Here is a 15,714-nt window from a genome sequence, read left to right as displayed (position 1 = left end):
AGGAGATAGAAAAAAAATTATTAAAAACATTTCGTATCATAAAAAAAATTAATAAAAATACGATACTATTTATAACACAATAAAGTTGTATTTTTATAATCATTTAATTATTTGTTTCTTTATTGAGGACACACATATTCACTACCGTGACTCTGTTTTTGGGAAACACTCATATTGCAGAACATGATTAATTCCGGATTAATTCGCACGGCCAATTATCCAAACCGGTTTTAGAATGCTCCAAAAATAGCAATAATCGCAGTTAGTCCCGCCCGAGAGCAATGCCAATCGATACCACCTGTGGCTGCTGCCGCCTTTCCCGCCCCAAGGTAAAAAACACGTGAACGGGGCAATCCGCTGAATCATTTTTTGCGAACGCCGCGCTCCACTGGCTTTGGATTTGAAAGTGTGATTTTTTCGGATCGAGAGAGAGAATCGCGAGCTTTCGGTGGCTTTTTCCAGCTGTTCCATGCCGTCAGGCCGTCAAAAGCGTTCTAACACTCGCCACGAGCGGTCGCGATCTTCAGTTTATAGTGCCAATAGCTTATCGGTTTTACGTGCGCATCTCACGTAGCAGATAAGGGATAACTTCCATAACATCCATAACATAATGACGACTGAAGAATTACAAGGTTCCTATGGAGGCTTCTACTTTGGCTTCTGCACCCTGATCTCACATGTTCTTCTCGCGGGGATCACCGCAGCCATCGTCTACAAGTGTCTGGTTCTCAAGTTGGTACACACGGCTGGACATGCTTTCTACTGTACAATCGGCGTGAGTACTCCAATTTATATTCACAATCAGATACATTTGAAGAAACTAAATTATTCATAGAAAGACATTATCATTGTTGATAAAAATAAAATTGTTTAAAATTTATTTAATATCTTTAGATAGTTAAAAATAGTTAGAACTTGGATATTTACAACATATATCCTAAAATTCTGTATAAAATGTTAATCAGAACGACTAATATATTGGAGAAATAATATTTGTTTCATTCGTTTTCTCTGAATTTTATTTATATATCTCAATCATAAAAAAACTTCGTTTATTTCTCATTCACAGTTTGTTTTCTTCATGGGCGAGGCGCTGCTAGTGCGAAATAGCACATATCTCGAGTCCTGGCTGGGTCCTCTAAACCTTAACCGCCTACATGCTGCCCTGGGTCTCCTGGCCTTTGTGGTTGGAGTCGGTGGGATCGGTATTAAGACTTGGCAAAAGCTGGAGCGTAAATGGGAAGATCCCAATGCCTCCGTTCGCCACTTCAAGAGCAACCACGCATTCTATGGTGGGTTTCGCCTGTTCTATCCCAAAATACAATGATAATTTATTCCCCCATCTCTCCCCATCAGGTATTATCGGCTGTGCTCTTCTGCTAGGTAGCGTTCTCACCGGTCTTCCGCTGTATTTCATCAGTGGTGGCTTCACCTTGAAAATGCTCCATCGATTCTTTGGACTGACTGGATTTCTAGCCCTAATGGTCTCTCAAATGTTCGGCTATAACACCGGATTCGGGCGACGACAGTGGAAGGCACATCACCAGAAGCTCTTCAAGTTCTTCACATTTATCGCTACCATAACTACAGCAAATTACGAATTTCGAAGATTTGCACGGGATATTGTTGGATTGGCAACAAATTATTTTGTTGGATCAGAAGCAGTTGAAGCGAGAGAAGATCTTTAAAGCTCTATAGATGAGCGAGTTGTTACTCTGGAAGATCAATACTTCAGGGCGATTTGCGAGGAAACCAATTCCGCAGCTAAGTATTGTAGATTTATTAATCACTCAAAAATAGTAAATGCGCTATGCGCAACTGATAAATGTGCAAACGAAATGATCATATTCATTGTGAATTTCGTTTATTAAACATTTTGTTATCTAGTTTGTGAAGGCTTTAGTTGTCTATGTCAATCGCACTCTACTTAACCATATCAATGGAATATAGGAAAACCCACTAGTTTATAAGCAACTTGCCAAGAACATGAATCATTTTGATTTTGTGCCTTTATTGTAATTTCACATATATAGCTGTTGATTATTTAAAACATAAAATACATACATTTTCACTTACATTTTTTGGTAACGAGAGTAATCAAGCACCTCAGAAAAAACTAAAACTACATAGGTAACGGAAAGGATAAAACAAATCCCCTTTTCTCATTGGGTCCTATACATATTGAAGATATATAGTAGATATATGGATAATGTATATGAATATTTAGTTGCGGTTCTGCGAGACATGCATTATGTCCAACGCGGCTGGAATATTGCCTTGAACCGACTCCAGTAACTGGGTGAGCCAGGCGCCCTCGTTGCTGAATCCCATGGCCATCATGGCATGGATGGATGCATTGATGCGTTCATCTAAAAAGAAAGAGATAATTAATACAAATCTCCAAGGGATTTCTTAGTGGACTTACCAGTGTGGTAGACGGGAACACTGCGTTTCTCCTCGGGAGCTGCTGGTGAGGTGCCGACGCTATTGGTGGACACGGATGTGGTCGAGGTCGACGTGGTCACCGTATCCACCTGAGAAGTCTGGGTGTTGGCTGTAGCCTGCTCAACGCGAGCCTCTTCGTTGATGTGCTGACGCAGAAGTTCGCCCAGCTGGCCAAAGTCACGCACCGGCTGCTGGGGAGCAGCTGTGGGATTGGCCGATTCCAAGTTGATCAAGTTGGTGTTGTTTGCTGAGTAAGCATTGTCGATAACCTGCCAGTCCGGGTCCGGGCTGTCCGAACGGCGTCTTTCCTCCTCTGGCTCGCTGTTGGTCACCGAAACTGGTGCAGCTTCAGCTGGCTTGGCAATCAAGGGCTCTGTCTCGGACGGAGCATCGGAGATGGATCCAGAAATAGAGGGAGTGGTTGAGGGTACAGCTGAGGGAGCAGCAGAGGGAGCAGCTGACTGGCTGGCCGATGGAGCAGCTGAGGGAACAGCAGAGGGAGCAGCCGACTGGCTGGCCGAAGAAGCCGTTGACTGGCCACTGGATTGAGCCTTCTCCTCTGGTTTCTTGGCCTCGGTAGTGGGAGTCATGGAGGGAGCAAAAATTCCCGAATCTCCTGTCTCAGCAGGATCGATCATCTTGGCAAACATTTCGCTGAAATTGTTTAGGATCTCGATGCCAGCGCGCATGTACTCGGGTGGTACCATCTGAGTCAAGTTCTCCAGATTGATCACCGGAGTAGTTGGGGTAGTAACTGGATCCTCGGTCGGCGGAACAGTTGGAGCAGTGTTTATTTTCTTTGGCTCAGTTGGCTTGGCTTCGGTTTCGGCAGCCTTTTGAGCCGTTACAGTGGGCTCAGCTTGGGGAGCACTTGTGGATGGCTCTGCAGCCTTGGGCTTCTCCGGTTCAGCTGCAGGTGCAGTGGCCGTAGTTTCGTTCAACGGCAAGTTGGTCATCATTTCCACAAACTGGGACAAGACACCGCCATGGCGACGGGCATGACGACGCTCGCGGCGACTCTCCCTGGCGGAATCGCCAGCGGGAGCGGCCTGAGCTGCCTCCTGGAAGGGGCAGTGACCCCTGGAGCGACGGCCGCAGCGGCGTCCCAATGGATTACCCCCGGTAATCCAGGCATCAATCGTGCTGGGTCCATTGTTGGTCGGCATGCGAAGCATCAAGTGCTCGGGATGCTTGTGGGCTGCCTCACATTTCTGGCAAAGATCGTAGTTGCTGCACTGGATGCACTTGTAGCGGAAGCCAATCAACGGGGCCAAGCCGCAGCCATCGCACTCAACGGAGTCGTGGATGGTGAAATTGCTCGGATCGTCGACGGAAGGAGCTCCAGCGTGGGCCGAGGAACTCTCCTGCTTGAAGGCCTTTGGCTCCTCCTCTACGGACGCCAATGGAGCCACCTGAACATGCATATTGTCCTCGCACTTGGCCAGGAAAATCTCATAGTCATTTTGGTTGATAATTTCGATTTCATCCTGGTCAGTATCTGAAAAGCGAAACAATCATGAGTCATTGTAGGTTTGTTATCGCAGGTGATTCACAAAGGGATCAGGCTAGACAAATTAGGTATAGTTGTGGTCAAACCGGCATAACAAATTTAATCAAGTTTTCTATTTTAAAATGGTTACCGAAGAAATATATTTTTTTTAATTTTTATTAAACTTCTCTTGTTTTCAACTAAAAAATCTATCTATATTAAATGTAAAATATGTAGGGAGTAAACATAAAAATCTATTAAGATATAGATCTATGATTCTAATGAGGGAATGTACTATTTCAAATATGTAATATGTTGATCACATTAGTACACTGTGGGTCTATAGAAAATGTTATCAGCAAATGTGTCAATACATTTTTTGCCATTGATAAGGCGTAAAGTCCAGTTAAGATATTGCCTAGGTGAATCCCAGATCGCTGTAACCAATTTTTTTTGGCTACTATTTTAAAAGAAAATATCTAGCTAATCTGATAGCTAAATTTTCAGCACTGCATTGTGGGATGCAGTTACATATTGAGTAGGTGTGTATTTGCACACAGATGTACATATGTAACCGTATGCAATTTTCGGCTGTCTATTGAAATTGTGTACCTGCAGCCTGATATACAGTTATTTTCAGAGGATTACTCGTTATAAAACTCACCAATCCAGAAGGTCCTAATGTCGCATTTGGGCAGCTGACGTTCCTGGAATAGATATAGCTCTATTTCGCGGCGCAATATGGTGTAATTCTGGCTGGGCATACGCAAGTATGCGTTTATTTTCTTTTGGGGTCCAGCGACGGCGGCTCCCTGATAGGTGATTTTCAACAGCTTTTCCGGCATTTTCGCAATATCTTCACTGATTTTTGTATAATATCTTATGTATTTCGTTCGATAACGGGTTTTATTTCACGTTTAACTTGTTGCAGCAAACTATTGTGACAGATAATACGAATTCGGAGCTCTCGACTACTGCGTCGTAGTTGTTCGGGTGTTCGATGGTGTATACAACTGCAGCTGACTCGGCAGCAGGTTTATATACTATCTGAACTAGTTACTGGAAGGTTCTTGAACGAACTGGGCTCAGAATTATTGCAAATCACGGTCCTGCCTGCTGGGCCGCAGTGGTTGATCTAGTATATGATCTGTATAGTAATGCCAAAGCTGGTCTTTATTATGAGATTAATAATATTTTGGTTATCGATAATGGAAATATTTTATACGCGCTATCGACAAGTCACTGCTTTTGGTATTTCTTTCTGTTTGGAACTAGTCCATTTTGAACTCATACTTTTTAAATTTTTTAAATATTTTCTTCTTATTATAAAATTAAATATGGTTATTTTTTTTTAATTAAATTTTAAAACCTAGTTAAAGAGAAATTTACATCTTTCTTTAATATGGTAACTACCTTTATTACCAAAAGTCCATTGGTATTATCTTTTTTGTGCAGGCATTTGTAACGGAAAAATATTTAAATTTTTGCCTTGTAACAAAAATAAAAACTATTTTATATGAATGAAGTATAAATATTTAAAAACTTTATACTATAAAATTTTAATTTTAAAGTAGGATTTTATTTCGATTATTTAAACTAAAAACTTAAAACTTAATGTTTGACATCTTTTCTGATTTTATAATTTTAGGCCTTGGAACTTTTAAGCATCTTCAGTAGCTGGAGCAGTTGAGATGGGGTCCTAGAAAAATAATACAAATGAATATACTTCATCTCAATTACACCTTTCTACACAACTAACCGGCTGGAGTTTTGAGGAGCTACAATTTGATGTTGTCTGCTTTCCAAGTCATTTTTGGAGGTCTCTGGAATTTTAGTAATGCCCTCGGGGACTCCAGATTCCGTATCTGAATCCTTTTCAGAATCCTTTTCGTACATTTGATTTGAGTCTGGTTCTGGAGTGGATTGGCGCAACATCATTTCACCTAAGGATAAAGTCAGCTTTATAATAGAATGTTACTTTACTTTTGGCCGTACTCACTCAAATAATATTCGGCCATCGTGTAAAGCCAGTGGGAACCCATTTGAGGGGCCATTCCAATAACGACCCCATCAACTTTCAGCTGAAAATTCTCGGCGCCCTTTTGCCTTTGGTCGTAGAGAATGTCCTCCCGCTGAAAACCATTCTCCGAATAGTCGTCATACAAGACCTCCAGCAAGTCGCTAACCACGTTCCTCGAATTCCCTGGCCTAATCTTCCCACCAACGGGTTGGGCTTGAAGTTTTCCAAATGCCAAGAGCAGCAGGGCAAACACAAACAGCCGGTTGGTGAACTTGCACATTTTCCCCAGGTGAAAAACGACAGGACCGATGTGCTTCAAAGGCGTGGAATGAATGATTCCAGATTCTTGGCCGCACTGAAGGCGAGCCCACCTGAACCAGAAGACCAAGAAAACCCGATTTCTGGACACAGTTCAATGGCCGCCGATCAGCCCAAAGACTTCCGCATTGCCAGGGTGCTGTGGGAATCTTCAGCTCAGCGCATTTCTAATGCTTCCTAGCAGCCATATAAGAAAGCAGTTCCATTCGAGAGGAGCTATCTGCAGAGAAAATCTTTGGCTAGTCTTCTCCGATTCCAAATCCCTTTCTAAAAGGTAACATATTTATATCAAACTTAGATGATTTATCTACATAAGAAGAAAATGTTTTATTATATTTATTATACACCCAAAAAAAATCGATATGAATCGTAGGTCAATTTTACCTTATTTAAGATCAATTTTAATTTAACCTGGCCTGCGGTAAATTTGACCAGGTCGAAAAGGGTACTTCATATAAAAATGACTTGGGTTTTGCATGACCTGAAATTTACATGGCCATATCGATTTTACCTTGACATGCTTTTTTTGTGTGTATTAATTTATAATGTGGGTTTAGCTCTGTCCTGGAAAATGGTTAAAGAATATTTTGTATTAAAAAACGAAGGCGAAGATTTTAAAAATTTATTAATTTAATCCTAAGGAATCAATTAGCAATTAAAAGCATAAAACCACATATTAATATATTCTCCGTTTCTTATAAACCCTCAACAATCAGCTCTATAAATAACACAGGTAAGCATGATTCCCAAAATGTTAACCCAATAACCTCGATTCGAGCTAAGCCCAAGCAAAGAAATAGGAAATCTTTATAACTATACTAATTGTGCCTCCCAAATATGTTGACTCTTTCAGTTATCTCGTCTGTGTGCAGTTCTGGTCCCAGGTTCAATGACTTGACCGCAGGAAGAGGCTGGTAGCCGCCTTTGGGTGCGCCCACCTGCAAACTGGTTTCGCATAGAAAACTTGCACAGTGCACAAATTACGGAGCAGATGGCCTTTGTCTCTGGATAGTAATTGCCGTTTTCTGGCCTCTGGCTGTCAAGATTTTAGCCTCATCCTTCAGCGCATCATTACGATCATAGTCGAACCGTTAGATCTAGTAGGCACTTCCGCTATTAGCCTAAGGTAAACTTCCCAATGGTGATTAACTAGCTTAGTGTGAAGAGAAAGTAAGATCATAACTATAGTGCTAATAAAAAATAATATAATAAATGTTTTAATAAAATGAAATGAAATACTTTTATCATCCACAACACATTATTATTTATGAACCCATTTAATATTTTTTCTCAGTGACGATTAAGTTTCTGTATTTATTGGTAAGAAGATTTTGTCGGCTTAATTCTAGAGTGTGCAAAGTATGAAACTAACTATTTAGGCTGGCAGTCTGGCGGTTCTCACTCCTCCTCAGTAGCCCTCGATCTTGCGACAGGCTCCGTAGCTATCCCGCCGCTCCCCCCGGGCACAGCGGGCCAAGCCGTCGCGCAGAAGGGTTCGGGATTCGGTCAGGTCGTCATCGGCCAACAGATCGAAGCTAACGATCTCCGGTTCGACCGCCTGTGGCCTGGTGGGCTCCTCGTCCAGCTGCCAGGAGCGGGGTTGATCCGAGAAGTAGGACGGCACATCGATGGGTGGGTAAAGACCATGGGCTCCGCTGGCACCAAGATCGCTGCGGTAGATGGGCGCACTGATGGAGCGCGGACTGCCATAGTCACCACCTCCGGTCAGACGATTGGTATCCAGATAGCTGTCACCTCGCAGGGAACGGGAACTGCGGAAGTACTGCGATCCTGGATGGTTGTAGCTCTCGAGGAGATTGGAGCCAGCACTGCTGCTGGCGGAAACGGGGGGCAGGGCCTGAATGAGCTCCGGTTCCGCCTCCAGATGGAAGGGCTTGATCAGCTGCGGCATGGGAATCAACTGAGGAGGCAGTACGTCCACCTGCTGGCGCTGCAGACGTTGCGCCTGCTCCGGATCGCTGGCCGAGATGTCCACGTGATAGGGCGAGCGTCCTTCGATGAATTCCGGCAGAGCCACAGCTGGCGAGGATTGCTGATGATTCTGCTGCTGTTGCAGCTTCTGGAGCTGACTCTTCTGGTAGTAGGACTTCAGGGAGTTGCTCCTCAGTGGATGCTTCCGCTTGAGCGCTCCACTGCCCTTGGTGTTTCCCCGTCCCAGCAGCTCCAGCAGACTGATACCTTCCTGCGGTCCAGGTGGGATCAGCAGGATCATGAAGTTCTCGAGATCGGCGCGTATGTTATACTGCCCCTCCTGCCGCTGATCGTAGGTGATGGTTCGGCGACGCAGTGCATCCTCATCTCCGCTGGGCAAAGCTGGCGGAGGAGGAGGTTGCAGTAGAATGGGCTGGCCACTGGAACCGCTGGACTCGATAGCCTGCGGCGGAGCCATGGCCGGGAAGTGCTCCTCCTTGATGACCTGCGGCTGCGTCTCGGTGTTGGGAGCTGGTGGGGTAAATGGCTCCACTGTGGAGCTCAATGGGTTGGCCAGGGTGGCTGCCCATAGCAGGGGTAAAAGCGTGAAAGTCTTCCAGGCCATCTCTCTTTGCTGATCTTAGAACTCCAGGTCAGGTTGCTCCGCTCGGCGTTCTTAACTCGCGCGCTTCTGCCTCGCAACTGATTCCCAATCCGATGGGAGCTGCGATGTCGGCGCAGGCGCAACTTTCATATTCTGGCGCTGCCGTCGTCGGTGCACTGAGAAAAATAATATGAAATTCATAAGGGGTTTTGTAAAATTAGTTCTAAATTAGTTGAATAATTTCATTAAATACTTGGAAAACCTTTCTCAAAATAGGGTTATAGATCACATATTTTTAACAAAAAAATGTTTTTTAACTTTTCAATTTTATAAAACTTTCAATTCTATAAAATTACTTTTAAAATAATTGAATATTTTCATTAATTACACTGGTCGACAAAAAAAAGCCCAATAATAAATGCTAACAAACCTGAAAGGATTTTAGCTGTAGATTATTACCTCATACTTGAAAACTTTCCATCACGTCGAAGTTTTGAGAAATCCGTGGTCAAAGTTCAAAATTTTCGATTTTTAGGCACTTTTTGCGACTTAATAGTAAGAAAACCCTTGTGGCCCATACCCACAAGTAAATACTTGACAAATTTAACATTTCTAAATAATAACGTTTCTTAAAATAGGGTTAAAGATCACATATCTTTAACAAAAAATGTTTTTTTACTTTTCAATTTTTAATATTAATATTAATTAATAAAAATAATTTATAATACAAATGTCTTGACTAAAAACCTTACCCAAAATAATGTTAGAAATAACATATCAAGTTAAATTCATTTTTTTTAAATTTTTGAATGAAAGTTTTTTTTTGAATTTATATTATTACAAAGTCTTATAAGGATGTCTTATAATCCATTTCGTACCCATTTTTGTTTCAGTGTAACTCCTCTGCTACTGCGGCTTTCTTCTCTCTTCTCGATTCTCGTTCTGGTTTTGCTTTTATTTATGCCACTTACTTTCTGACCGTCTCTTTTTGTTCGGCCGTGCCCATTTCGACGGCGTGACTTGGTAGCCGGGGCGTCCATCTCCATCTCCGTTTATTGATATTGGCCAGCCGTTAGGCGGGGGCGGAGATGGAGGGGCTGTCGCCGCGGTTCCCATCGTCCGGCACAGTGGGGCTAGTAGTCGATTTTCACGCCAATTAGCTAATGAGGAAGCGTTTTGTTCGCTTATTCACTGGGCTAACAGCCACATCACGTACGCATCCCAGGCGGCTGTCACCTGAGCAAACGATATCAATCCGATCATGAGGGTTCTATTAATTTGATTTATGCCTTCGCCAAACATAGGTGCAGCCCCTATGTACTAACAGGTGCGGTCATAAATAGAGTTCTACAGATTCTGACCATAACAGAAGAATTCGAGGCCTAAGTGGAAAAGATATACCTTGTAAGTTACAAGGTAAACTAAGTTATAACTAGACATCGGATTTTAGGTGAAATCGTTTTTTTTTTTAAATATGATTTAAAGCCACATTTGATTGGTTAAAATCTTTTTACAAAAACCTCAATGAAGTTTGGCCGAAATCTAATTATAACTTAATAAATAAAATTTGTAACTTATCAAATGTGGATTTAAATTGTATTTAAAAAAAAACAATTTCAACTAAAATCCGATGTCTACTTATAACTTACAATCTATAAATACAATTTGTAACCTTCATTGTCAGTTTGTTGAACTCTACCTTATCGAACTCCATATCCTTTAAAAAAACCTCTCAATAATTTTTGAGTATTATAATACTTTATAAACCCCTTTTTAAACTGTTTCCATTAATATGCATTGCGATATATAAAATAAATATAAACCCCTTTTTAAACTGTTTCCATTAATATGCATTGCGATATATAAAATAAATTCCACAACCTAAATTTGTTTTTTTCTAACTTACAATCTGATTTTGTAAATTTAATTCGAGTGTGATTAAGGACTTCCAGCTGTCATCATGGCCTACAAATGTATTTATAAGCAGGCAAAATGTTTACTTTGCGATCTGGAATCTCGACAAAAGCGGTCAGCATACAGTCATAAATCAAATGACGAACTCATCTTAAAACTCGGTGTGAGCATTTCAAAATATTTTGTTTTATTTGTATACTGTTTGGTCTTTTACACAACGTGCGGTTCGAGGGAGCCCGGTTTTTGGGGGGTACATGAATAGATTTCATACAATAAAGCGTGCAATGGCGCTATGGACGACGTCACATTACAGTTGAATGACATTGGGATTTGCTTTAAAAATAATGAATATGTTTATGTGTTTAAATAATTAGAGGTCTTTGCGGTTATTTTAGTTAGAAACGTTGATGTAGTGTGTGTATTTGCAATTGTGGAGCATTTAAAAGTAATACAATGGAAATAAATTAGGCATAGCGCATGGAAACTATTCGATTATGTCTAGACGAATATAAAACAATGCTATTTTTAAGGTCAGCGGAAGCGAGCGGTAGTTTTGGCTTAAGGATAACCATTGCAATAAAATTGGAAAGCTAAAGGCTAGAATAAGTAGTAAGCTGCTCTGTTCTTGCATAATTGAGTTTATGGACTGGAACTTGTCTGGCCGATATTATAACCTATTTGCTAATACTTATTTGATATCTTAGCTGCAGTTCAGATCACTTGTCATGCTTAATTGTTCATATAATTGATCTACTTTGGGTCAATAAGGTTTGAATTCAATACAGATAAGGTCAAGTTGCGATTAAACCGTAGAGTTTAAAAATTATCATTGGAAGAGAGCATTACGTAAATAGTCATTGGGAATATGCCGAAACAAGCTCCAATTATTATTGTAGCACTAGGATAAAGTCAATTTTTAAGTATATTCTAACTAAGACAAATTATACATAATCTCACAAGAATTGTTTAACTAAACAGCCTCCATGATGTACAAAAAAACTTGCAAAATAACTCGCAGCTCAAAATGAAAATCAAAATCGCGCAATCCAAAGCCCTAATCCTTTTTCTTCGACGGCTCCTCTTGATTTGACTGATCTGGCTGGCTGATTTGCTCTGCCAGCAGAACCTTCTTTTTCTCCTCCGGCACTCGCTTGTGGACAGTAAAGCAGATCCGGTTGAAGTGCTCGCACATCTGGTTCACCACACTAGCTCCGTATTGCCAGTGACTCAAGGTCGTTACAATCAGGAGCATGTACAGCAGAGGACGCTCCAGCAGAGGCAGCCACAAGCTGACCAGGAAGGATAGCACGAACATGGGCGTCTGCCAGTGCCACGCCTCGCATCTCGTCACGGACATTTGGGAGACAATCAATCGACACTGTAATATAAGAATTAAAATTTTAAATTAGTTGATTGGCTTCTACAAATTGTAAATCAAAAGACATATAATTCAGGGACCGTACAGTTATAAGTTTTACTTTAAAAGTCACCACCTTTTATTTATAAGACATGAAGCAACTGTTATTTCAGAATTTTAAAATAAAAGTAAGAGAATATCCCCTCTTTTCTGACCAAAAAACTACAAAATTTTTTACGGCGGTCAATATTTGTTCCTCTGGCCCTAAAGAATTCGCGGTGTCGTATTATAGAATTCATGTATGTAGGTAAATACAAATTGCCACCATAACAACATAGGTACAAATTCCAACCGAATTTCAACAGATGAGAATTTGTGAATTATATTATAATTCAATGCTGTCGAATTGGAAATATATTTGCTGTAAACTGACTAAAATTTATAACACACTAGAATCTTTAAGAACGCTTCAGTTTGTTTCTTAATATCTGCTCAATCATTGGATCGTTCTCGTGGGGAAAGACGAAAGTGCCGCGATCTCGTTTCAGATAGCGGTAGGCTCTATCCGAATACCAACCGTAGATCTGGTTGAAAGTCATCGGCTGCGGCGTCTTGTGCTTCATCTCGTACTTCTCCTCGCTACCCTCGTCATGGCTGGCTATTTTCCGAGCATTCTGCAGGGACTCCGGATCCAACTTCTCGCGAATGTGTCGCACTTCTTGGCTCGTGCAATTGAAGTACGGCCAGTCGTGGCGGGCGTAAAACTTCAGCGACAAGGGGCGCTCATATTCCGCGGTGGTGGTGTATATAGTCTCCCTTAGCGACTGGCGACCATCTTCATTCTGCTTCTCTCCCTCCAGATCCTTGGCACAGCGTCGGCCACCACAACAAAAGGGTGGCATTTCGGACTGTTTAACCGGCGTGCGTTTTATCAGTCAAAAGCCGATATGGGTCAGGCCGGTCAAATGACTCATTAAAGTGGCTTGTGGCTGTTTGGCAGTTAACTCCGTGCCAAGGGGCCAGCAAAAGATGTAGACACACCCGTTTCTTATCTAGATTGCGTATGATTCAACCTACACGCGACACGGTTTGATAAGTGGAGTGGAACACCGCGGTAACTGATTACTTTTTTTTACAATAATTATAAACAACTTATTCTCTGTATCCTAAATATCCTAAAAAAAACATCATCTCAAATTTTCCTAATATTTTATCGGTACTTTAAAATAAAATTATGAAAATATTTATAATAATAGTTTAAAAGACTTACGCTGACGTAAACAAAATATCCTAAATATATAGCTAAACATCATCTCAAATTTTCCTAATATTTTATCGGTACTTTAAAATATTTATTTATTTATTTATTGTCAGGTTAAAAAGGAAATTATAATTTGCCTAAAACCTTGGTGTTTAATAGTAGCTATAGCTGCTTTGCCCTTAAGCTAGGTTACTTTAAAATAAAATAATGAAAATATTATATGATAATAGTTTAAATGACTTACGCTGACGTTGGAAAAGATGGTGCCGCTGAGCATGAAAATGGCGCGTGGATCCTTTTCCATGATGTCGTTCGGCGAGAGGTACGGCCAGGCCAGCAGGATGACAAAGTAGGTGAGGAAGGGCCACATGGGCCTAATGGCCTCCCAGAAGGACAGAAGGCGTCCAGTCCGATGCGCATAGGAGCTAAAGATTAAGCAGGTTTAATAAAGCATTTGAAAAAAACTTAAAACAGGAGACTTACTTATACACATTAATAATGACTAGTGGAAGATTCGCCATGGCACTGACATGCAGCACCGCCTCCATGACATTGCCCAAAGGCAGGGTTCCGTAGGATCCCAGCGGCAACTCGAACTTCCAGCGCTCGAAGCCCATCCACCAGGTAACGAGATACATGGCCGTGCTGCCCCACATGCTGACGTCGTAGCCCCAGGGAAGATATAGGATGCCCGTGTTGTACTTCTCCCAGTGCGAAACGAAGAAGTTGAAGTAGACCGTCAGGCAGACATAGTACATTCTCATCGGTCGCACCGAATAGACCCGGCTGCGTCCGAAAATGCTGTACAGGCACGTCGGGATCAGCATGGCGGTGTAGGAGTCCAGTCCGTGATCGAAGAGCTCGCCCAGCGGACCGGACAAACCGATGCGACGCGCCTGCTTGCCATCAATCCCGTCCAGCGTGTAGGCCACAAAGATGTTGATTCCGGTGGCGAGCCAGACCCACGAGGGAATGGGCGTGGTGCCCTCCTCCCCGGAACTGGCCTCGAAGTTCCAGTCGTAGTAGGAGAGTAGCACCAGGTTCATGGCGCTGAACAGGAAGCCCAGAAAGGTCATCAGGTTGGGCGCAAACCAGCGCGGGAAGAACTGCGGTGGGAGGGATGGTTTGGTGGGTTGCGCCCCCATATGAGTATTGATTTTTGCATGATATAATTCTGTGCGGACCACTCACCTTGACTAGCCAATCCCAAAAGGGATGCATCACATACTGACTCAGCGGGGAGGTGTCGATGGCGCTGTACTGTAAGTAAAAATTTCTGATTAAAGACGGGGAAAAAACTCATCACCATCGCAGGTTTAATGACTATTTCAATGGCTTTCTTTTTTTTTGCATTTTCTTTTTTGCTTTGTCCGGTGGCTTTCTATAAAAAGAATTTTAATTGAAAACAAGTACGGAGTACCAAGAACTGGTTTTGGTTTCTCGGGACCCGGGAAGGTCACCCCCTCTCAAAGGGAAGGTACAGCCGCCCCCGAATATCCTTTATATGAATCCTCTGGCCCACCTTGTAGTTGTCGAACCCATTGATTTGGGCCCGCGTCAGATATTGGTGGTCCATTAGTCGCCTGATTAGCTTCTCCATTTTTGATTCAGTTTTTTTGGGGCTACGAGTCGAAATCGCGGGTTTCAAGTATTTTAATCTAAACGGAAAAACACGCGACGGTTCCAAAAGGAGAGCGGCGGAGGCGGGGGGTTTTTTGATAAAACGCCTGAACACTTTCGACGTTAATTAGCTGAATTGGTCAAAACATTGTGTGTGATGACAGAACGTTAACCGAACTCGGAGCCAAAATGCTGGGCACGATTTTCAGCTAGGGCCTCGCGTTTATTTTTATTGCGAAAACTGTTTCTTTTCTGCCGCTGCTGTTGTCGCCGCTGCCGGCTGTTTTTTTCACGCTTGCACACGCACAGCCACCAACACTGACACACTTTGGGGATGTTTTCCAACACTTGAAACAGCACGGTCCACAAAAATAGCAGCGCTGCAGTTATTGACATTTGTATTAAACATTCCCTTTAAAATATTTAATTTAATTTAAAATAACAGAGCTAATTTATTTGTTTGGTTTTTATTTTCCAAACGTATTGAATAAAAACCATATTTTCCATAAAAGTTAAACACGCCGCAATGTTATAACTGAGTCAAAATATAACAAACCAAACCTATCTTTAATCTAATGGAAATTTAAATTGCCCTTGATAAATATAATTATTTTTAATGGCAATTGAAAAAATTTGACTTCTAACGTTGTGAGCTGCAGTTTTTCTATTCCCATGACCGCCTTTGTCCCCATATAGCCATCAATTTTTAATCAATCTTGCAATTGTGTTGCATATGCCTTATATGCAAGGCAAT

At 41.9% G+C, this 15,714-nt stretch overlaps 6 protein-coding genes across 6 annotated transcripts; 1 reads left to right on the top strand and 5 right to left on the bottom strand.

The window, feature by feature from the left end:
• The first annotated feature begins 477 nt into the window (after positions 1 to 477).
• On the top strand, positions 478 to 2,075 carry LOC108055462 (uncharacterized). The gene is made up of 3 exons (XM_017138821.3): positions 478 to 775; positions 1,070 to 1,292; positions 1,357 to 2,075. The coding sequence occupies exons 1-3, from the start codon at positions 611 to 613 to the stop codon at positions 1,686 to 1,688; spliced, it is 720 nt and encodes a 239-aa protein (XP_016994310.2). The 5' UTR covers positions 478 to 610; the 3' UTR covers positions 1,689 to 2,075.
• On the bottom strand, positions 1,992 to 5,081 carry ref(2)P (refractory to sigma P). The gene is made up of 3 exons (XM_017138820.3): positions 4,599 to 5,081; positions 2,426 to 3,943; positions 1,992 to 2,369 (listed from the first exon to the last, which is right to left on the bottom strand). Exons 1-3 carry the CDS (start codon positions 4,777 to 4,779, stop codon positions 2,224 to 2,226), a joined length of 1,845 nt encoding a protein of 614 aa, XP_016994309.2. The 5' UTR covers positions 4,780 to 5,081; the 3' UTR covers positions 1,992 to 2,223.
• A 497-nt stretch (positions 5,082 to 5,578) lies between these two features.
• LOC108055389 (uncharacterized) lies at positions 5,579 to 6,234 on the bottom strand. Its single transcript, XM_017138706.3, has 3 exons — positions 5,934 to 6,234; positions 5,694 to 5,877; positions 5,579 to 5,633 (listed from the first exon to the last, which is right to left on the bottom strand). Exons 1-3 carry the CDS (start codon positions 6,232 to 6,234, stop codon positions 5,579 to 5,581), a joined length of 540 nt encoding a protein of 179 aa, XP_016994195.2.
• Positions 6,235 to 7,567: 1,333 nt separating this feature from the next.
• On the bottom strand, positions 7,568 to 8,932 carry LOC108055397 (uncharacterized). The gene has a single exon (XM_017138714.3). It carries the CDS (start codon positions 8,827 to 8,829, stop codon positions 7,681 to 7,683), a length of 1,149 nt encoding a protein of 382 aa, XP_016994203.2. The 5' UTR covers positions 8,830 to 8,932; the 3' UTR covers positions 7,568 to 7,680.
• Positions 8,933 to 10,879: 1,947 nt separating this feature from the next.
• LOC108055476 (ethanolaminephosphotransferase 1) lies at positions 10,880 to 15,279 on the bottom strand. The gene is made up of 5 exons (XM_017138840.3): positions 14,863 to 15,279; positions 14,532 to 14,600; positions 13,824 to 14,446; positions 13,585 to 13,765; positions 10,880 to 12,100 (listed from the first exon to the last, which is right to left on the bottom strand). Exons 1-5 carry the CDS (start codon positions 14,938 to 14,940, stop codon positions 11,777 to 11,779), a joined length of 1,275 nt encoding a protein of 424 aa, XP_016994329.2. The 5' UTR covers positions 14,941 to 15,279; the 3' UTR covers positions 10,880 to 11,776.
• LOC108055477 (uncharacterized) lies at positions 12,473 to 13,086 on the bottom strand. Its single transcript, XM_017138841.3, has one exon. The coding sequence runs from the start codon at positions 12,979 to 12,981 to the stop codon at positions 12,538 to 12,540; it is 444 nt and encodes a 147-aa protein (XP_016994330.2). The 5' UTR covers positions 12,982 to 13,086; the 3' UTR covers positions 12,473 to 12,537.
• Positions 15,280 to 15,714: the final 435 nt, after the last annotated feature.

Source organism: Drosophila takahashii, chromosome 2L, assembly GCF_030179915.1.
Source record: "Drosophila takahashii strain IR98-3 E-12201 chromosome 2L, DtakHiC1v2, whole genome shotgun sequence".
Taxonomy (NCBI): Eukaryota; Metazoa; Arthropoda; class Insecta; order Diptera; family Drosophilidae; genus Drosophila; species Drosophila takahashii.
This window is presented reverse-complemented; position numbering and strand designations above follow the sequence as displayed.